The sequence below is a fragment of the Bolinopsis microptera genome, chromosome 6, assembly GCF_026151205.1.
Source record: "Bolinopsis microptera isolate Bmic1 chromosome 6, MBARI_Bmic_1.0, whole genome shotgun sequence".
Classification (NCBI taxonomy): domain Eukaryota; kingdom Metazoa; phylum Ctenophora; class Tentaculata; order Lobata; family Bolinopsidae; genus Bolinopsis; species Bolinopsis microptera.
This window is the reverse complement of record NC_087077.1, coordinates 4046835-4071005: the sequence shown is the minus strand read 5'-3', so window position 1 is coordinate 4071005 and position 24171 is coordinate 4046835. Positions and strand designations below refer to the sequence as shown.

Here is a 24171-nt window from a genome sequence, read left to right as displayed (position 1 = left end):
TTGATGGACATAACGTCCCTGTTTCAAGGAAACAGCGCCTACTCAAGTCTCAACATTACCACAATTGCTGGAAAAACTTTAAAATTTCATAGCTTTTTTGTCCCCCTTTGTTTGGGATACTTAGCACTGTGAGTGAGCAAATTTTTATTGTTCCTACTGTACTTGACCTTTTGAGATATTTGCAGATCAGTGGAGACTTGAGGAATTGAAGTGAAGCATTCTTTATTGACAACCGCCATTGTTTTTTACTTTCCCTTGAGGGACAGCAGTCTTACACAAATATCAAATAACTGCAGACCAGAGGAGACCTTAAAAATTTTTGAGATGCCAACAGTTTCAAACCTTAGAACCTTAGATTCAATAGCTCCCATAGATCTTCCCCTCTTGAAGATCAATCCTGTAAGTGTAATGAGAACCAGTAGAATACCAACATTCTAATCGTGTTGCTAATATTAAGATGTTCTTGGCAAAATGAGTTACAAAGCACAAAGGAAACATGATATATTATTTTGAAGATAAGTTTAATCATAGCTCTAAACTCAAGCGTTGTTTCATTCGGTTATATCTTATACTGGCATCTTATGTTATCTTTCAATGGCTTGTACCGGCCTGCGGGTCACAGGTTTTGCTTTTACCTGTAATATCATCGGTATATCAAATGGGCGGTAAATAAATGGTTTGTCGATGACACTTTTTCAATAAGTGACAATAACCAGCTATCGAAATCGAACAGATTTTAACTTCTCTGATGATTCTTAGATGACCATAATTTAGATTTAATTGTTCTAGAATGTCTGAGCTACCTTATTTCTCACGGTGATTCAAGCTAACATGTTAGTTACTTGATACCGTATATATTAAATTAAATAATTGGTCACGCGCTACATAATCATGATAATGATCACGTCCTGGGTGCTGGGTACCCGATCAAAAACTTTCACTGAACTACGGTTACCAGCGGCAGCTGTTCAATTAACTAAAAAGCTCTTGTCGCTCCATTTTGATTAACGGCCAAAAACAAGCCAGCACCTAGCACAGACTGATCAAGTGCGCGATTAAATTGTGGAAAGTTGCTATGATTAAGGCGTGCACAATATAATAAAATCTTAGCAGACCGATGGTCCCTGCCTGTTGGTTGTAACTAATATTATAGGACCTGCTCTTCCATATAAATTCTGGGGTGGTTAATTTGTTAGTGTTACCATTGGCCATTGTTCTTTTGGCGATGCTTGTTGCTTTGATCAGTCGTGTTTACTCCGATTATCAGAGCTTTTATAATTTCTAGTTTTGATAATTTGTTTTCATGTACTTCAAATGCAGAACCAAAATTATTGAAATGTCAAATTAAATATTATCATTATATATATATAATAGCAAACACCACTGCAAAATATCTTAGCATTCACAGAATGCAATTTCATAACAAATTCCCGTAAGTAGGTCACAAGTTTCTTCCCAACTCTGACCACATGATCCTCATAATTCGGCAAGGTTCCAAACATCGCTCCACCAGGTTTACCAGTTTCCCAGAGTAGAGTTTATTTTTGTGTAGTAGAATTCTGGCTCTCTTGTTCAGGATGTCAGAAGTTTCCGAAAATGCAGGTCTTCCCGTCATACAGCCGTATAGAACACACCCAATAGCCCAGACACTGGCTTGAAGTGGGAAGTACTGAGGTTTGGAGAACGCTTCAGGAGGCAGACACATGGTGGTACCTCTGAGAAAGTTGATAGGTTGTTTAGAAAGAGGGAGAGCAGTACCGAAGTCTATCAGTTTGAGTTGGTTTGTCTTCGGATTGTAGAGGATATTCTCTTCCTTGATGTCTCCGTGGTCGATGTTGTTCTTAAGACAGTAATCCACTACTGCGTACAGCTGCTCTGCTATGCTTAGTACTGTCTTCTCAGTAAGTCTGCAGCTCCGAGTCAAGGTGTGCAGATCACTGAATCCTGGCTCGTAGTCCATCAGCAGATACCATTCTCCGTTAAACAGGAAGTGAGTTTTATACTTCACTACATTGGGGTGATGAAGTGATCTTAGAGTCGCTATCTCTAGTGGTAGTTCTGTCCCGTCCTGATAGACCATAGGAAGGTCAGGATGATCTCTAAATACCTTGACCACGTATTTGTTGAGGGATATCTTGTGTTGTGTGAGGTATACTGTACCGTTACCGCCTGCTCCCAGCTGCTTTATAACGACTAATCCTTTTAAAAGGTTTGAGGATAACATGTTATTTCATAAAAAAGAGACGAAGTATCTCGGGTTTTTAGACTGGTGCGTTCAAGCAATTTGAAAGAAACAAATTCAAGTTAGAAATAATTGGTTCGTCCTCACTGAAAGGATGAATTTAACTTCTCTAGGACCCTTATCACGTGACTAACTTAAACATGTTTTCTATGTGGTACTGACGGTTGATCCAAAACCCTGACCGTCTACTCTGACCGTAACCATAACCCAAGCATCTGCCAAACCCTAGGATAATCCTTGATCACGTACAAGTTTAACGTTTTCTATGTGGTGCTAACGACCAAAACCTAATATATAATCCTTAATTGATTGCCCTAATATAAGGTACTCATTATTCAGTTTTATTACACGTTAATTAGCAATGCCAATATCATTAATTGTTTCGGTTTATTTCCTAAGTGGTTCATATATAAATAGTTAGTTTGTAGTTCTCATTAACATTGTCGGATGATATACGTCTAAATTTCCTCAAAAAGGAAAAACCAAAAACGCTACACGTGCTGCCGCTGGATCAATCAATGGAAAAAGTTCTGAAAACTCAGTTTAGTTATTGATATAATTTAACACTTGCCTGGGGACCCCAGGCTATTATGTTCATAAACATAAAATAAAGATTCGGCGGAATGACAGGCTGAGCGCCGCCCAGTAAGCTGAGCGCGGCCCAGTAATTTAACATTTGTATTTTAAGCATTTCTAGTTCTTCACACAAATGTTTTGTTGATCAAATTTGTTTTGTGACCGTCATTTGAGTAAGTTATATTAAGTTTAGTCGGCTAAATGGTTATATGATCACATAATATTATTATATTGATAGTTATTAGTTATAAAATTTTTAAGTTTTGAATATTGGCCCACTTCATTGTAGGTTTATAACCTACCAGGACGCGCGCCGAGTTGGACTCGTCGACGGTATCACTCGTTAACCCACGTACTTCAGTGTTTAGACTCACTGAAATTGAATATCGCATTTGTTATTTTTGCACCATAACTTCAAGTTAAAAAAACTTAAAGTACACCACGCGCGATCAACGATATCAACGTACATTTAAATTCAAATATTTATATAATAATACCCTTAGACTATGGACTACTAGTAAAGTACTACTAACCCTATACCCACTGATATGTGATATTTAATTTTAGATGCCTAATCCATAATCTTTGCTAAATCCAGAGCCGGCTTGATAATTGCGCGGCGCTTGTGAAACAAGCGCGCCCGCAGTGGCGCGAAAGCACATTTATCTAAAACTTTTCAAACAATACATAATTATACAGAATTGAATGCTTCTAAATAAACCCAGTTATAAAAGGAAAAAACCGATATAGCCCTAATTTTCACTATCCCAGAATATCGAAACCCAAATTATGTATTGAAAGAGGGGTAACCAAAACACGGTAGTGTGCAGTAAATACCACACCCGCAATAACATTGGGCCCTAGCAACAATTAATTAATCAATGAATCAAAACATATAATATTGTACTTATAGAAAATATAAAACTCTCAAGGCTCCTTCTCCGAGCTAATGACTCTAAAGTTCCTGATTACGTGAACTTTGTCCGGCTCTGCTGTCCTTTTATTGAGTAGCTGGACGACAACTTTCTTGTAGGCTATTCTGTCTGCAGCTGATCTATCAGGAGTTATGTAAACAGAAGTAAACCCGTCTACATGTCTTAATAACTTAGTCTTGCTCAAGATGGTACGAGCTTGATCTGAGCTTGACAAAGTGAATTTAACTGGTCTGACTCGTTCACTTGTGTCCTTTCCAACTCTATTACATCTCAAAATTTTTGGTTTTTCGTTGAGATGGTCCAACAAAATACCAGATACCTTAGCATCCAGGTTCTCCTCAGTCTCTGGAATCCCAAAGATAATCAGACTTTTACTTCGATCTTCTTCTAGGGCAACCCTTTTCACTGCAGCTTGGATTTTCTTCGGTGCAAAGGCGTTTTTGCACGTGTTTTTCAACAGAGACGAAAAGGTCTTAATCTCTTTCTGAGCTGCACTTTTCACAGTTCCAATCTCGTCATCCTTCTTCAAAGCTAACTTCTCCTGCAGATCACTGATTTTTGTCATATCTTCTTCTTGCTTAGAGAGTAACTTCTCTTGCAGTTCTATGATCTTATTCGCATCTTCTATTTTTTCTTTCCTGAACACCCTGTTGTCGGTAGCTGTTTCTGTGGCAGATTGTAACAATGGACCACAATAATCGTTCAGCAAACAGCACACTGTCTCTAGCCATTCTGATAACCTCTCTCTAGGCACACTTCTCTGATTCAGTTTGTCAAATTGCACATCATCGTTGTGTTCGGCACCGATTTTACTTCTAATCTCCTTGAAAATACTGTTAGTTGCCATGTGTATCTGATTCACATACTCCGTAAGGAACTGGCCATTCATAACCATAGCATCATCTATCATATCCAAGTGTTCATTCTGTAGCGGCAAAGGCATCGTACACGTTGTACAGAAAATGTACAAACAATGTATACAAATCTACAAAGCCAGAGAGATAATTCAACGCGCACACAAAACTGCTGATAAGAGAGCTACAATTTAGCAACGAATGTAAAAGTGTAATATCGGTAATGATCATGGTTAGGCATGAAGCCTAAACTCAATCCTAGCGAGAGATTAGACAATTGTAAAAAGAAAAATGCATGCTTGACGGGAATGGTTGACGGATGTTACTCGTCTAAATTTCTTCGAAGTAGCGCGCACCGCTTTCTTCTCGAAATATTAGCCCGAATGCGAAGCAAGTGCTACAAAGATCACAATTCGATTTTGCTTATATGTTATACGTACGTTTATATAAGAGCAAATAACCATTTTTGTCAGACGCACGCACATGATAGGCTTGTAAATGGTATAACAATATTTGAACTGTTTATGTTTTAAGTTTCGAGTTAGTTTTGGTTTTAAATTAAATGTGAAAATAATATAAAAATTTAAAGTACAAATTTTGTCATTTTATAACTTTATATATTTGCCGTTAAAATCGAAATCAGCGTTTATGGTTTACTTGATTGACGATGTCAACCCATTGAGATCGTTGCTCTGCGAAGCAAACTGCTGAGCAACGATCGGCAAAGCAAGAATGCTAGGTTTCGCGGTGCGTCGAAGTGGCGAAGTCCTCCAAATAGTTTACAAATATGTACACAGAACGGTCATTCAAAATTTAATCGCGACCCTGAGACTTTTTACTTTTTTATTGTATAAGTATGATGACATTATCATACGTTATACATTGTGTGACCCGCCGCGCACGAGTGCGTGGCTTCCCTGTATCGTAATAACGATACAGGGTTGTAGCGCGATGCGTTACTGTGCCGCGCCGCGCACTCAATGAAGCTTCTCACGGCTAGATCGGCGAGATGCGCTACTGTGCCGCGTCGAGCTGCCATGAATTGACATCGTCAATTAAGATACAGGGGCAACTGATCACTTAGTGAAACGACCGTGGGGTCACGACGTGATACAATGATGACATGATTTCACGAGCTCAACTTAGCGCTGATCGCCGCTCGACTTGGTAGATTCAATTATGAACTTACAAATAATGTATTGCCAATTGCTCAGCGTTAATTTATGAGAACAGAGGAGTTAACAGGAGAAAGAATTTCTATTCTACTATACTTGTGAAACAAGGGGCAAGCAGTGCATCACGTTCAACGTTGACGGATGTTACTCGTCTAAATTTCTTCGAATTAGCGCGCGCCGCTTTCTTCTCGAAATGTTATTGGCCCGATGGCAAGTGCTACGAAGTAGCGCGCCGGGCCAGATCATTAACAATGGTCAACGCGTCACGCAGTACGCGTATGCCGTAGACACATGGCTATGTGAACGCAATACGTGTAGACACATGGCCATATGAAGTCATGGGGTGATTCGGAATCAGCGTCCAAAATACATCGCGATCGAATAAAATTACTTTCAAACCCTCAGGGCCTTTTCACAAGAATTTTTTTAAATTTGGGCGAACGATTTAGTAAAAGCGCACTACTGGGCCGCGCCCTGCATCCAAAATGTTTATCACAACCACATTTTCAAAGCCATAAAAGGGGGTAATAAGAACAAAAAGACAATTTTCAGTACATCCCAGCAATCCTTACTGGCTAGCGATATTACTACAGCTGGTGATCGCCTTTTCACAGCATGTTAAACTCCGCGCGCGCTCGCTAGTTCATTGCATTTGCACGCTTCAAATATTCCAAGAATGCAATTGTACCGTGTACCATGTGATACGATTCAGCCAATCAGAGAACACCAATCTGCAAAGTTAAAGCTACGCAGTTTTATAAGGCCTAAAATATGACTTTTCGCGATAATTCAAAATCTACGTTGTTTTCAATTTCCCCCCTGGGGGGAAACGTTATTTTTGCGAAACGAACATTTTGCAAAAAACCGGAAGACGCTATCTCTTTTACTTTCAAAGTTAGGCTCCAGCCAGTAAGGTTTCTTGGGATGTAATAGTGATATGGTAATCATAAGATTGATGAAATAAAACATAAACTGCAATATTTTTATTTTGTATTTGTAGACGCAAAGAACGAAAATCAAATAATTGCTCAAGATATGCCTATCAATAACAGTTAATTTAATAAAATTCATGTTTTTTTGTCAACCTAACTACAAACTAAAGCCAAAATTCTGAAATGAGATATTTAAAATAAAGGTGGCTAAAGCTTCCACCTTCTGCACAGAAGGTGGAATAAAGAAGATCAAGAACATTATTAGTGTTAGGATACCCCTTCTTTACATTACATCTACGTTGTAGTGTACCTTAAATATAGTTAATAGTACTATACTGCACTATACCTTGAGAAATAAGGCAAAAGAACTATCCTGCTCCGCTCCTACTAAATCGCTTCGCTCCTACTAAATCGCTCCGCTCCTACTAAATCGCTCGCCCAAATTTTAAGAAAATTCTTGTGAAAAGGCCCTTTAGGCATTAAAGTGATTTAGATCGGTGTATTTTTGGACGCTGATCCCGAATCACCCCCCCCCCCCCCATGACGTAGGGTTAAAATGCTTCCCTGGAGAGTTATGGGCAAAAAACCGTTTTGGTCACGTGACAGGCTAGTAAAACGTGAATTCGATTATTTAGGGCTCGGGTTAGGGTTAGGGTTGTGGTTAAGATTATGGATAGCTTCGGGGTTATGGTTAGGGTCAGGGTTGGGATTAGGGTTTATGTAAAACCGTTTTGTACGGCTGAAAAACCAAAAAACCAAAGTCATGTGAAATTTTTGGGCGAGCGAATTAGTAAGAGCCATCCTGCTCAATTAGCTCTATAAATTGTGATGAGAGGTCTCTGAATGACAACCTGTATAACAAGGGGCTCGTCAAACATTACGTTACAAGTTAGTTTTAGCTCTTTCAGCTATTCTGAAGATCTATTAGCTCTTCCAAACCCCTCGCTCACTGGTAGCTGTATAGGTAAACTGTTCTCTAGCATCTTACTTGAGCGTCTCCTGCACTTCAAAAAGCTCTACTGCCCTGACCCAAAAGAACAACTAGGGTTCTCGAAGGGTGCTCAAACAAATGACCACGTTTTTACCCTTAAGACAGTCATTGACAAATATACCAAGGTTAAAAAAGCTCGTTTCTATGCATGCTTTGTTGATCTAAGAAAGGCCTTTGACACTGTATGTAGGGACCTCCTTCTGCACAAAATCACATGCCTTGGAATAACTGGAAACTTCTTCAATTGCCTAAGTGATATGTATAGAAACTCAATATATAGCTCATATAAAAATCTCCAAACTCTTGTCCCCTAATATTGACATTGGAAAAGGAACAGAGCAGGGAAACCCTCTATCACCGGACCTTTTTAAAATCTATATCAACGACTTGTCATCTCTCCTGAAATCTGTTGGTGATTATCCTATTCTAGCTGACGTCCTAATATCACATCTGCTCTGGGCTGACGATCTTGTCCTACTTGCCCTACGTCCCAAGGCCTTGCAAGACAATATAAACATCCTATTCGACTTCTGTAACTCTATGGGCCTTGAAGTAAACATTAAAAAAACCAAGATTCTCATATTCTGCCCTCCTAAAAGAAAACAATCCTATGAAACATTCATTTTGGGAGGCCAGCCCATCCAACACACCGACAAATACTGCTATCTTGGCATTATATTCCACAGAAATGGATCTTTTACAGCAGCAAATACTGAACTGAGGGCCAAGGCTCTCCGTGCTCTCTATGGCCTCAAAGGCAATATCGTCAAAGATGCCCTCTCTCACCGTTCTCTAAACATTCTATTTGACTCTCTAATAAAACCGATACTGCTCTATGGCTGCCAAATCTTATGTCCTCACTCAAAAACCATGAGATACCTCTCCAAAACAGATAGCAAAGCCAACCCCCAGCATACTCTCAGGTACATCTCACAAGACCACTATGAAAGATTCCACCTTAAGTTTATCAAGTGGTCCTTGTCTGTCCATTCAAAAGCATCAAATATAGGCTGCTGGGGCGAAAGTGGGCGCCACCCCCTCTTCTTTGAAGCCTGCAAACTTGCAATAGATTTCTATACTCGCCTTGAAAGCACTGAAAATGAACTTCTCTCCGCTGCATTTCACGAGCAGATTATGCTGGGCCTTCCTTGGTACACCAACATCTCTAATCTTCTCACCAAATATAACTTCCCCCACTCATCCTCTTCAAAATCCAAGCTCTCTAACCCAAATCAGTCACAACATGAGGGAAGAATTTGTGGATACCTGGAAATCTGCCAAGGCATCCTCACCTAAATTAGAATTCTACAATCAAATTAAACATGATTTTGAACCAGAAACATACTTAGGAGTGGTTAAGATCCCTGATGCTCGGAAAAGCTTAACAAGGTTTCGTATTAGCTGCCACAATCTTTACATTGAGAGGGGCCGTTACGAAACCCCCCTAGTACCAAGAGAACATCGATGGTGCACTTTTTGCTTTTTCAGCAAGGGGCTTAAGCCTATTGAGGACGAAATTCATGTTCTAACTGACTGTTTACTCTACTCCTCAGTTAGAGAAAAATTTAACTTCCATCCCAAAAATATTACTGACCTAGCCGGTTTGCTATCCGATAAAACACTAGACCCTACAAAATTTACTGCCACAGCAAGAGCAATCCATTCAATTCTCTCTGTGAACGAAAATTTTACAGCCTACTATAAGAGCCCAGATTTCCACTCAAATACTGGCCAATGCATAATGCTATAGGACCTCAAAAATAGTATTATATTAAACATTTCTATTTTATCCCTACACATCTGTAAATAACTAGAATTGTGTAACCTTAAATTATTTCAGAATTATAACTATTGTGAATTCAATAAAATAATCATCACTTTTGTATCCTTGTATCCTTGTATCCTTGTATCCTTGTATCCTTGTATCCTAGGCTGGGTTAAGTATTGTGTGAGCGATCCCGTATAGACATAAGGGAAGAAAAAATTGGGAGACCTAGTACAGTAAAAACTCATCTGCAGTGGTGTAAGTTACCATTTGCTGTCCCCTACAAAACTATTCTGATGTCTTAAAGAATGGTTAAGTCTCTATTTTGGCACCAATCTTATTTCATCTATATTTATTCCTTCAGCAGGTTCTATAATATTTTTAGGTGATTTAGTTTATGGAATTGGTTGATCATCAGTAGCGTTATGAAAGGCCCCACTGACCCCAATGTTGGGGGGTGGACAATTTAGTAAAATTGTGCGTTGCTCTGGAAACAGTGGTGTAACAAAGTGCCCCTCCGACTCCACTTTGCGGGGAGGGCCAGGGGAGGGGCGCCATCTTAGTGGGGCACTAAATCGTCATTTGAATGTGGGACAATTTTGAAAAACTTTACTACAGTACTAGCAAAACTGCGCGTTTTGCTCTAGAAACACACTTTTTTTAGATTTTACAGGCGTATCCCCTAAAATCATCTAATTTGTCCAATTTTAGGGAGGGCGCTAACAGGGGGCGTTTTTTCAGCAAGGGGCGCGGCGCTAACATGCAAAGTTACGCCACTGTTGAAAATCACAATTTGCCTGAAGTTCCTTTTAATTACATTATATTATAAGGAATACAGTTTTAATCTAATATACCCAGGTCAAATAAGACATCTCCATCATGCAATCTGCCATTTAGGGCAGAAATTTGTCAAGAGAACATTATTAATAGTTTATTTAAGAAGAATTAAATAAAACAAACTTTTATTTTATACCCACAATCAATTCACATATAGTTCAAATATTTATAGTCAAAATAACCATTTCACAGAAGTGGTTTTAATACAATAAAACCATTTGTAATAAGTGTACAAGTATTAAATTAATAAATTTATTTACACTAAAAGTTTACAAATGAAGACACAATTTTTACTTTGCAACACTGGTTCGGCGCGGCTGATGCATGCTAATCAAAAGAGTTTGGTTTAAATTTCCGAACTACAGCGTACATCAAGAGCTAACTTAATGAATTAGTTAAAACACATTAAATGTGACGTGGTTCAATGAATAAGCCACGAAAATGGTCAATTTGTGTAGGAGGGTAAAGGATTAATTTTCCATACTAGTGCATCGACAACAACAATGACACTTTGACCTCAAAATCTAACGTTTTACTTAAACAACTGCAGTTAGTTCAATCAGTTGTTGTCAATCAAACTTGATTTGAACCAATTGATCAGGTTTACTGCCATTTAATGATTAAAACACTTGTCTAGTGGATGAAGTTAATCCCATTAAATAGGAGATTGCATGAACACTGACCAAATGCACATGTTGAATAGAAATTTGACCACATCTTATTACTGGAAATCAAATTTATCCGCATCACGGATGCTGAGCAATCTCCATTCATCTCACTTAATACTTCAGAATCTAATCTAGAAAAATACAGCATTACTCAAACTCAATACGATAATCTTAGTTATGACATATTCAACGGTTATCGTTGTTATGGCAACTAACACATGGTAACTGTTGCAATTAGACAATTTCCTTCACGATGGATGTTCTCAATTGAAACTCGACACTGGATAGGCTGATATCAAATTAGTTTCTGCCCTTGTGTTATGAGTCCCATGACCACCACCTTCTATTTTAGGATACCAGGATCTGAGTCAGGTGATTTCTTGTGGGAAAATGGTTTTGATGGGCAATTGTTAGTTATTAATTTTATTTTGTTGGTTTAATATTGTGTAATTCAATCTGTTTCAACACTCTGCTCAGTCACTGAGGCATGAAAATGTGGTGCACTGTAGTCAGAAAGTAACTTTCCATTCATTCGTTGATTTATTTCTATCATTCTTAAAAGTTTTCTGTCGATCTGTATACTTGTATTTAGGGTGGCCTGCTAACAGAACCATGATCTGCCTTGATTCATCCTTCAGCACAGAGAAAAGCTCCTTTTTTTATACATTATGATTACAGAGGATCTGATATTTAGATATATATTGCTGTGCTGTAAAAATTGACTTTATTTATTTATTTATTTATTTGTATTTTATCTTCGAGTTATTATTATATGAAATTAATTGAAATGCGTCCAATGTATTTCGATTCCAGTTACACAATTTTAAATTTAATAACAATCGAACCATTAAACATTACTTTATGAACTAAGTTAATTTTGTTGTCATATTTTACAATCTTAATTCTTAACGTGCACTGAACTTAATATTTCAATTTCCAGATCTACTTCGTGGCTACTTAGAGCTGTTTTGTTAACCTCTATTCTACAGGTATGATATCTTGCAATGATTCACAAGATGTTGACTGATGGACTATCTCATTTGTAAGTTGGTATATTTGATTTTGCCCAGTTTTTTCAATTACCGTATTGTGTACATTAAAACAATATTCCCGTCCCAGTATCAAATCACCCTCTTCTCTTATCTCAACTCTGCAAACGCATTATATCTAGATCACGTGACACTTTTACCCTAACCCTAATCGGGTAATTACTAATCGACAAGCCCTACAAAATATAATCTAAAATATACCAATACCTTAATAACGTTCTACATGTTTCTTTGTAAACTGATATTCCTATTCTACTTTTACAGAGTTGCCAAGATCACGTGACATGTTTCTTGCCAGGTTCGAATTGTCGCTTTATCAGTTACCACTAATTCAATAGTCCAGATACTCAACTTGTTGTTCACTTTTATAGATGATCTAATGTGAAGTAGAGGGCGTGGCTTTAAATACCATTGTCTGGGTAATAATGTCAGATACTTGGCAAGGTTACAAGTTTATAATATAGTGTACTGTAATGATGACTCCTATTATCTCCTTTCACATGAAATAGAGGGCTATATTGCACGTGTCTGAAGTGGAATATAAACTCTTCGTAACTGATAGATCAAACAATGATTAGTGATCGTCCGTCTCTCTCTGTGATCAACTTGGAGATATACCAAAAACGGTGCTTTATTATTCTTTAACAAAGACGATAAACAGTAGATAATGATGGTAAAACAGTATGCTGGTTTGTATCGTAAGTTTTTATTTTATCTTGTAAACTTTGTTTACAGATAAAGATACTATCATGTGAGCCGGATTAGAGTCTCCCTTACTAATATTCCAATAGTTATCAGTTATCTATTGTGGAGCTCACAGCGTGACGCATATAACTAAGTGTTGACTTGACAATTACATATCCCCAAAGTCTGGCCGTAAATACAGATTTTATATCAGGTCTGGTTTTAGTTTGGTGTGCCATGTCTTGAGTACGCTGCTTTGTTATCGGTAAATTACCCATACAAAAATTAATCTATTCTTAAAGAGATAGATTGAGTGGTTCCAGTAATTTCAAAGTTGATGATAATGGCGCAGGCTTGGCTAATCCCACAGGTTGTGGGTAGTTACAACCTGGCACAGTACTCAGACCATAATGATTGTAATTCTTTAACATACCGTCAAATAGGCCAATTCAGGTGCTTAAACTTTGCCTGTAAATGCTACCACATGGTCTGGTAGATGGATTATATGGTCTGTAATTTGTCATGACTATTTATTCAGAGGATGTCTTCTCAGTAGGTTGAGGGTTAGTTTGAATTGGTTACAAGGAGGAGGGGGAGTAGTTTGAGTAGAGAGCGAGAGGAGGGACAGGATGAGCAATAAGAACCGGCCGGTCTGGGGTTTTGGACCTGAAACGACCGGATATCAATCTATTTTTCGGTTTGCCAGATTTTGCCGGGATTTTGCTGGACTGGACCGGGTGTTTAGAAGAGGAAATTACAGGAAATTTTAAATAATCTCATTTTAAATTATATCATTTAAAAATGTGGTACTAAAAGCCGATTATTTATTTAGTTGAACAGTGTCTAATAGCACCTGCTACTATACCCTGATACCTAAGTAAATCAGATGGCGAGACATCTTATTCTGCCCCGAAATCCAACCCGTATTAGTCGATTGCCCGAAATATAATGTATCAGAAAAGTTTTGAACCTACCGACCTCTGATTCACACCTTCCTAAAAGTTGTGACATCAAGCAAAGATCCTAAACGAACTTGAAGTTTATTTGTTCGTTTTTTTTTCACTTATCCCATGCTGTTCAACTATGTGCTTACGTGTCAATTTAATCTTGCTCTGTTTTATAGATCTAGATAGTAGAGTACTCTATTGACATTTGATCACAAACGTAATCAGACTGTCAGGACCCCAAATTCTTGGAAAGAATTAATGTTTATTCAAAAGGTCCGGTCCGATAATCATAGTTTCTTCCCACATGGAATGGCAAGAATCGCTGGCAAAACAAAGCCCCTGTCATGTTAAAAGTTAAAACATTCTATAAAGATAATAGCTTATCGCAAATATGTTCACCATCAAGTCACCTTATCGTACGAAAGACAAATAATCATTCCTTTTTAGCCGTGATCTAATCATATGACGGTAAAGAACGTTCACTTTTTGATAGCAGCTTACTGATTTAACGCAAATTTTTGAATTGAGTTGAACAGTTTTTAGTATCGGATACAGTTTTAAATTGTCAATAGCCTATCCCATATTTAAAGATTTATCAGTTACTCTTAAATCTTTAAAGTTGCGTGCGTCCTACTATATATTGTTTTTAATTATTTACTCAATGATAAGTTAATGAATCCATTATTAGCTCCGGCCGGGTATTGGTGGAACGAGATACAGACACTTTGTGAGAAGTCACTTTTAGTAAAATACCTTACCATATATGGGTACAAATACCACCAAGGGGTTGTTAGATCATGGTTGCTAACTGAACTACCCTGGTCCACTATAAAATGCTAAGCAGACTTGCACTTGTCCATTGTCCACCCTCCTTTCATCTCAGTCATCAGTCATTGCACCATATGATCTGAGTAGATTCTTATTGAGGATCTGTGGTCAATGTTAAGAATGTGAGGATCTGTGGTCAATGTTAAGAATGTGGCACCACGCCGGTTATTCTGGAGGTTACAAGTAGAAACATCTAGAAGGTGTAGGTGATGATGCTTATTTGCGTATATTCGTAGAGCCTGCAGAGTGCAGCCTCTGGTTCCATCTTTTTGAAACCACGTACATATAGAAGCTTTTTAGTTTATAAGCTTTTTCCGATAACACTTCACAACCCTGGAACTTCTAGAGGGGCTCCGCCATTTAACTTCCTCGGAGTCTCAACACATTTCAATGTGTTATCATTATGACAGTTACTACAACGTAATACTATAATGATATATAAGTATAAATGTAATATGACAAGTCTGATTCCTCACTGAACAGAAAGGTAAAAATAACCGCCTACCCCCACCTACCGTCTCTACGAGTAGTAAAGCTTGCAGTATAAAACCTGGCAGATACTCAAGACTCTCAAAACAACTCTTACACGTCCAGGATGCTTAATAAAACCAACAAGTTAATTACTGACATGAATATATAGTGTGTTTCCTATTAGCCGCGCTTCTCAAGCTGCGGCCAATCAGAAGTCCGTTCTTAAACCGCTAACCAATCACAACTCGTGCCCGGGCCCACGTGGTTTCGTGTCGAATAACTGCTGGGATATTTTTGGCTGTGACTTAATCCCGGATCACTCAAACAGGCTGCACTTCTCAACGAATCATAGCGCTTGTAGTTGATCACGATCCAATGGGATTCTTTCTTCAGAAATCCTGTAAGTGGTCTGATTTGAGTTCCTTCAAACTTGACTGTTGTGTCGTTCCGTGTAATCAGTCCCGTGTTTAAATTGCTAATATCGGTCCATATTCCATAATCAATAGGACAGGTGAAGTTGGTGTTAAATGAGACCTCAATTAGCGAGGTGCCATGTGATGTGACACTGAATAGAGCAGCGGGGCCTGGCAGTCTCGGACCATAGCAGCGCTGTTAATACATCCTGTAGCTGTATATGCAATTTGTCATATTTCTTTCGATTTGCCTGATTGAGTGTCCTGTCCTTCGTGTCGCTGCAATTGTTGAGGTCTTGTTGCAAGTTGTGCACAAATGTGCTCATGCTATTGTTAAAAACTACGCTTGGCTGTGTTTACTAAACACCCATTGTGCCACCTGGCATGCCCTGGCAGTTTGCATTCAAAACAAACTGTTTAACTCTACGCATTTCTTAAACATCTTTGATTAAAACTTATCGCACACTTTACTTACTGTATCATGTTATCAATGTAAAAATATTTAGTCTAAATACGAAATACGCAATGGGCATTGGGCCAGATAATATCTACTATCTTGTAACCTTCAAAAGGATAAATTGAAAGGTCGCATGATTTGATATTTTATCAATTATCATGAACGATAAATGTAAAACTAGCTGTCAGCACAGAGATAAGAAGTTCAGTCACGGTATTATACGAGAACGATGTAAAGGATCTAGAGATAAGCACATAACATTCTTTGTGATTTTCATTTTACGTTTATTTTGATGCCATTTGTAATTGCCTCGCATTCCGTGCGCGGCGTTTGACGGCGGTTCTAATCTCGCGTTCCTCCTCACGTGACGTCACGTGGTTAGGTTTTCCGTGGGAATTAGAGATAAGAGCGCTTGGGCAGTAATTCGTTTTTATTAGTTGCTCGACCGTCTTGTCTAATCAAGTTAATAAACCTTGTTTGTAGTTTTAAATGTTTCCTGCTGTCAGCCTACTTTTTCCGTGAGCCCTAACCGTCTGATTAATTTATGCCCCCATATATATCGGATATATCGAATCGTTGTGTCCCCCACAATCACTAGTCTGTTATTGGTCTGCTATTGGTCTGTAATTATGAGTTGGTAATGTGATTGGTTATTTTTTGTTGTCGGCTCGAGCCAACCTTTCTCACGGTCTCACGCAAGTTGGTCTACTAATTTACTTGACAATTCAGTGCCTTATTTCATGAGTAGGCTGGTGAGGAACAATATGATTTCATTGGTCAATCCAGTGAACCCGGCGCGGCGATTGGTTCATCGTATATCGGGTAATTTGTAACCTGTAGTCGTTGTATTTTATCAAATAACATTATCCATCATACTGGCGCATTGTCGAGTGCAAATCTGGGATTTATCGCAAATTATAAATTTAGAAGCCGTGTCAGGGAGTATTATTATAGCCGTGACTTCACGGCACGTCCGATTAGTGTACTAAATGTAGTTAATCGACATATTATGTTAGTTCAGTCGGGTCCCCCTTCGCAAGCTTGCCAATGACTCCTGTTCAATTTGACTTCTCTTACTTTTAATTTGAATTTGATGAAGTTTGTGTCTGCCTCTGCCAACGTGGGAGGTGATTGAGAGCTCCCTAAGAGCTAATATAACGGGTCTTTGTCAACCTAACACCATCTAGATCTCTCGAGATCAGCATCATTACAACAGTTGACCATGCTTACTTTTGTGCTATCCTTTAATCCGTTGTCAAATGAATTATTAAGTTTGTCGATCTTGTATGTGTTCGACACTGTGCTCTCATCTTTTACCAAGCAAGAGAGGGCTGTGATTTTATTGTCTAGCTAGGTGGCGTTTGCTTTATCTTTACGTTATCTTTCAACTGTACTAGGTTCATCTTATTAAAATAAAATAAAAATGACCCACAATTTTATCATTGTTATCCCAAACCCACTAGAAAATTAATTTATATCTGTTGCAAGAACGCGAATCTAAACAATAGTACTGAGACACTTAATCTGAACTAATCTACGAGATTAATGAACATTTTGTTTAGACAGTGGAGGACATCAAGAGTGCACTCTTGATACATGATTAAATTTTTGTATTTTTATTTATCTGCGAACTCGAGTATAAAAACACGGGTTCTGTTACCTGATCATTTAAAAATCCGGTCTCCGCGAAATGTTTCTGGTCCTGAATTAGACATCAGTTCTGAGTTTGAAATAACCTGAATTTCCTATACTTTCTATTTATATCGCTACAGTTTGAAAATCCAAGTACAGATTTGCACATTAATTGTATTTCCTAGTGAATGTTCGCGTTCAGCCCCACAGCTCGTTGCCATAATCGGATCAGCGGTGCGCTGTTGAAATGAAGCTCTTATCAAGTTATCACGCTTCTAGTAATATTCAATCTATTCATGTATATCATGACCCGGGCCGAGTCATTATCTCCCTGGTAATAACTTTTAGTCGCGTGCTTCAAATTAGGGCTCCTTCTTGAGAAGGAGCGATTATAGCCGTTACGTTCTCTCGTATTTTTTATTAGATATATTATGCTGGGAGTGCCAGCACGTCAACAAGCTATAAAGATAAGAGAGCAGGCAAAGACTTGCTATTTAGATTTGTATAAACCAATGAAACGTCTAGAACTAGTCCCGTGTTGGCGGGCGGCGGTACACCCTAGTTGTCTAAATCCCACTTTGGGGTAATGAATTGCACGTTTCCCGCTAATTTTGTCGAATTTGCACTTTATCTTCATGCTTTATTCAAGTATATGGTGAGTTTGTATGAGTCCTGTATAATGAAATGAAGCACAAGAGGGGGCCCTGCTTTCCGCAGTATAACACTATATTACTGTCACCTTACTTTCTTGCTGGATATTTCATTAGTTAAATAGTTATTAGTTTGACTTTATTGACAGGCCCGCTATTTATTGACTATTTATTGACTCGTGCATGTGTAAAAGTGCCAATAACCGTGCACATGTACTTTATAAGTGTCACTAACCACGAGCACCGTCACAAGTTAAGTTAATGCTTAAACACTGGGATCAGCACGCTTCAGGTTTAAATCAGTGTATTCTGATCTTTCTCTGATCCTGTTATTTGTCTTGTTATTTGAAAATTGGGACAAATTATCGGGGATGTGGTCCCAATTTTGATGCTAATCACAAAACTTAACATTATTAGCTTCAAATTTCTCCAACTTTTTGAGTAATTTCAGTCATTAAATCGTCATTAAGTCGTCTGTGATTGACAATACAATAAGGACATGATGACGATGATCATGATGTGTTAATATTGCACCAAAAATGTATCCAAATTGAGATTTTCAAGTTGATTTGAAACAATTAGTTGCATTCCGCCCCATCAATTCGAGGATATGTCTAATCAAAAAAGAGGTGGCCGGTCACGCATCATGAAAACAAAGCAGCTGATGACCAACTAACCCTCTAGTTCCATGGGCAAATTTTCACTATAATATTTCACTTCGTGACACCACCAAATAATCTCCATTACACCCTGGCTCTTGTCACTGCTCTTTCCCTCGCGCGGTATTGGTTTTACTGCTCTGCCATCCCATTGGTCGACTGAGATCCACAACGCACCCCTACAAAACTCCCCTACAACGCGCTGTATCCTTTATTTTTCACTCCGCACTTACAATGCATCACTCAGTGCATCACTCTCAGCTGAGAGAGTTCCTATTCTGGTGATGTACCCTACTTTCCTGTTATGTGTGTCAACAGCTCCTTCACCACTCAGCTTCTCAACGCGTCAACTCTAGTGCACATCTTTCATCATTTATTATTACGTTCTCTATCAAGATATTCCACGAGATACTCGTATATCCAGCTAGTTTATATCACACATACCTGTATCTCATGTCACCCTCTAGCTCTATTTTAAGCCGGTACTGTTCACGGTTGTCAATAACAAAATAAGCCGCGAAACAATCCGCGATACCTCCTCGCGGAAATTTAGCCGGATTGTATTCATTAGTCTGAGTGTAGTTATTTTAAACTATTACTGAACAGGATACAGTGTGCACTGTGGTCTGTGCTGTACTGCTGTATGTCATAATCATATAATAACCCTGAGGGCACTGGACTTGCTCGAACGTGCCATATAATTACTAGGGCTCGTTACCAAATACACGCTCTCTTTTGTGCACTTCAATGTTAGCCGACCTAACCTCCCCCAGTAATCATGTCATTGTAAAGATTCATCCCAGTGCCAACCCTCGCTTTCCTTAAAGCTCGTGTAAAACTGTAAAGTGTTGTGGCCACCTCAGTGTACACGAGGTGGCCTCAAAACACGGATTATATGTTTTGTTAAAGCTTTTTTGTTAAAGTTGAAAGTTGACAGTGCTAAAACTGAGGGTTGCTGTATTATTACGATGTGTTGTTTGTCAGTGAGTAGACGACTAACTGTTTCTCACAGCTACTCTTAACTAGACCCCGGCTTTGTTAAACGTGTCAAGGTGTCACGTTTTAACTTGTTCTAACTATATCCCTTCTTCTCGGTATTATAGCTATACAGCTACTCAGAATGGCGTGACTGTTTTAGTGTAGTTGTGTAATAGACTGGGCCCTTTATATATATATATATAGACTGACCCCTGGGCATGCTTTTCCTGGCGCCATATTCTGAGCAGACATTGCAGCGTCATCAGAACTGAGAGAAATGATGTAGGAACTATTTTGGTGCTTTTACTTTCCGGTCTACCGGCACAATCCACATGTGTTGGCTGGTTGTAAATATATTTTAATGGTTTTGAGTTGAAAAATTGTTCGTAACGCCTTGTCTAGACAACTATAAGTTGTCACTTTCAGACAAAGCAAAGCAGTACTAGGTAGTATAGAGCATTATCAGTAAATAACAAGCTAACTATTTACTTCACACTTTTATTGCGTAATTTATAAATTGTTGGTGCCATATCCTTGTTTTGAATAGTTCTCATACGTGGCATAACTCATATCTCGCACTTTATTACTATTACTACAGTTAACGTATCTGTTTTCATCACCTCATATTCTATCCAGGGAAATATTGTAAATCTAGGATATCTGTACAATTGTCACCGGATGTTCTATATCTCCCTGAAATTGGGCGCCCCGAGACTGGTTGTAGACAGTTACTGTTGTATCATCTCTATTATTATTATTGTCCTCTGAGGAAGTTTCCTTTAATGACACGGTTAAACATTGCTTATTACGAGTAGGCAGGTTAAACATTATCAGCCCGCTTCTCACAGGATTTGTCTCTGAGTTTGTCTCTCTGTTCCGTCTAAAAGAGCTGTGCTGCTATGAAGGGCGGGGATTCAGCTCATTTATAAGTTTCTCTAGTGGTCACGGGGAACAAGCAGTGTTCCTCAGTCAGACCATGAGCCTGTTAAATATTGGCTATTGCCTACGTTATTTGTCTGTATGTGATTTAGTGGTTGTTCTGATTGTTCTTATGAAGCTCTAAACATTTTCTGTCGTTTTATTAAAATGGACAAATCGTATTTTGATTATTTTTAATTACTGGTATTATTATTATGAGATATCCAGTCATGATTGCATCACGTACGAGTAAATGTGATCGTTGCTGATAAGATTAATTATTTTAAAATCTGGACAGAAGCCACCTCAACATAATTTACAGATTACCCCGCGAGATATGAATGAAGCACGTCAAACTTTTAAATATTCAATCTTCAATATATTTACATAACAGTATGCACGAAATGATATAAAAGCCTTAGTAGAGGCCAGTTCATTGGACTCTGGATCCTGGACTGCTGCCAACTCAGGATCATGTAATCGTACAGACGCCATTTTACTGACTGATGAATACACATTCTATTTTTATCTTTTCTGAGCCCTGCTTACAGTGTTACTCGCGAAGCCGAATACCTTTGATCAAATTAAATATCCTAAATTAATTCCTCTAAATTTGGCTTAATAAATGGCTTACCTTTATCTGTGATGCGCGGCTAGCCTGCATAAATTGATAAGTTGGCATTGCAATTTTGGTTTAATGAGGCCTTGGCTCCGTTTCAACTTCCTGCGGACTGACTGGCTACGATCCAGTCCAACTAATGTTATGTTATTTTCTGAAATGCACCTTAAATGCAACTGTATAATTATTACCTGAGTTTTCTGGGTTATGTTTCAGGAAATCTTCGTATCTGACTCACAGATTTAATTTAGGCGGACGTGGTGTTATAATGTATGGCAAGGAATGACTCTCTCTTTCTATCTCTCTGTTGTCATCTCCTACTCAACCGATGAGTTCCCACGCTTTATTGTATCCGTGTCTTGTGATCACCATTCAGTTGTTAATGTTTACAGTCTGTAGGTAACTCCACCACTTCAACTTTAGCCCCCCCCGGCCCCCCCCGGCCCCAGTTGTACGTGCTCCGGCTGCACTGCAACTGTTTACTAAAAGTACAAACACTTTCTACTCTACCGCTGTAATTTCTTATAGTTTGATATCTCGATATTTCGTACAAGGCTAAGTTTTATATTAACAGGAAACGATGTAACAGAGTCGATATATTTTAATGTTGCCATAGGGTGGCAAGTCCCCATACATCGTAGTCCGATAGTTTCATTGCGTCTTAATATATGATTCAGTAAATAACTGAGCTATCTCGTATCTCATTCACGATGGTTACGGCTGAGTTCGCTGTCGCACTGAAAAGTTTTGTTTAATTTACTGGTATCTCATAACAATTGGCACGTATTGTCTCCCTCCACCTGGTCAACTAAAATTATATAAGTTCTCTCTATTATGTAGTTTAGTGTGATCTAGCTGAGCAAGGGGCGTGTCCCCGGCGTGTTACGTGTAAGTAACTCTGTGTTGCTCAATGAGAGAGGTCTCGTGACTCCGCTGGCTGTTCTCTGTTCTCTTTTCTTTGCTTTTAATCCTTAGTCTGTTTGAACCCAATAATGATCTGAGTAGATAACTTAAACTTTAGCCTCGTGTCAAAGAACCCTCTAATTCTATTATATATCTACAATTATCTCCTGTAAATTTATTCTTATTTCATTATCTAATATCTAAATGCTGAACCTGATAAACAAAAGACCCCCAGATACCCGATATATACTCGGCTCTATTTTATGATATTGCTATTGTGCGTTCTAAAGTGTGCTATCAGTAGGACTCGTACATGTTCTTCCTTTCACTATCTTAATCACTCACACTATAAATTTTCTAATTTTAATGGATCGAGCCCTCTTTGTTATCTCTTCAGAATTTCAATGTTAATCAATACCCGTCCCAGTTGCTTAGTTTCATTTCTTTGTCTGCAACTTGCCCGCGCCAAGAAGATTGTCTGTTGTCTATTTATGATGAGATGTGTCTATTCTCCAGTAAACGTGGGTCTCCTAAATCGGCGGTTATAGCAAATTAAAAGTTCCAACTTCCTGTCAGTGACAGCTGACACTATATGTCTGGGTCCGGCTGGTGAGGTTGACGAGACGCGCCCCCCCCCCCCCCCCCCGGCCCCCCAGACGCGGCCCTCCTCCACGTCTCCTCAGAAAGTAGTCCGAGCTGACGTCCCCACTGAACAGCGGGCACTGCTGCCTGAGTCCCGTCCTCCAATGCTGTGCATTACTGCACTGCAAGCTATTGTTCCATTCTGGCTCTCGGCCAACTCAGATCCTAGATGTTGTGCTCAACACGTAAATACAAGTAGTAATTATGTAACCAAGTTATTGGCCGTGTGTGTGTGATTCAGCCCCACCCAGTTCACTGTGATTATTTTCGGTGTGGTTGTTGTCCGTCAAGTTGAGGACCGTTGATAAGGTCATCCGAGAAGCTTTAACACTCTCACAGCAGTACAAGTTGTCTCAGCTGCTCCCACCGATTCTAAGAATAAATCCACACAATTCTGGTAGATTTAGGGCTTTTGTTCAGGGGGTTTAAAAGTTAAACTTAATGTTTGTATGGCATGGGCAGAGGGCAATCAGTGTTGTAGCGTTGAGGTACGCTCGTTCTATTGGAGTTGCTCACGTAACCTTGAAACGGCGTCACGCGTTGTTTGCATTGATCACCAAAACAAAACTTACGTCACAACTGTTAAACAGGTTGTAACTTTCAAATTTCGTATCGTATGTTTTCAGTGTTGCAGATTTTCCCCGAATTGGGATTTCGTTTTGTCTAGTCCAAACACGTCTTGGTTTATACCGTTTCTATTCTGAACTGCAATCTGGTTTCCCCGTTGACAACAACCAGTTACATAATAGCCCTGATTGAGCCGTCAAATGGGAGCTTGTGCTCGGTGTCACGTGATTAAACTGAATTTTAAGGTGGTATCCGTACAAGTTGTGGTGACACTTTCTGTCGAGCGAGATAGAACATAGGGGGTGAATACGATGAGGTCACCACTAACTAGGCTGGCTTAGTGGTTCAACTGTTACAGTGTTACACTAATATGTACTTTACTAAAATTGTCACAGAACAACTACTTTAATTAGACTCCAATAGTAGTTACTGTTCTCGTATGAAACTCACAATAATTACATTATCAAGTCTAGATACAAAGATTTAGCAATCTCACGGATAAAAGTTAGCTTTTGTTTGGTTTCTCCAATCAATTAGTTGTGCGTCAAAGCGTTACCATGACAACAGTGATAGAGCTCTGTTATTGGTTAATAGAGCTGGAAGGAGTATTAACCAATACCAACTATGTAATGATCTTAATACTCTGTTAACAGATAGCTCCTGGTAATAGTGGGGCTATGTAATGATCTTAATACTCTGTTAACAGATAGCTCCTGGTAATAGTGGGGCTATGTAATGATCTTAATACTCTGTTAACAGATAGCTCCTGGTAATAGTGG

General features: G+C 38.8%; 1 protein-coding gene across 1 annotated transcript; it reads right to left on the bottom strand.

The window, feature by feature from the left end:
* Positions 1–1441: 1441 nt before the first annotated feature.
* Positions 1442–2224, bottom strand: LOC134817005 (serine/threonine-protein kinase pim-2-like). The gene has a single exon (XM_063826070.1). The coding sequence runs from the start codon at positions 2222–2224 to the stop codon at positions 1442–1444; it is 783 nt and encodes a 260-aa protein (XP_063682140.1).
* Between the last annotated feature and the right edge of the window lie 21947 nt (positions 2225–24171).

Excerpts from the sequence above, each read along its gene's own strand:
- LOC134817005 (XM_063826070.1), bottom strand. The coding sequence starts at position 2,224 with ATGTTATCCTCAAACCTTTTAAAAGGATTAGTCGTTATAAAGCAGCTG.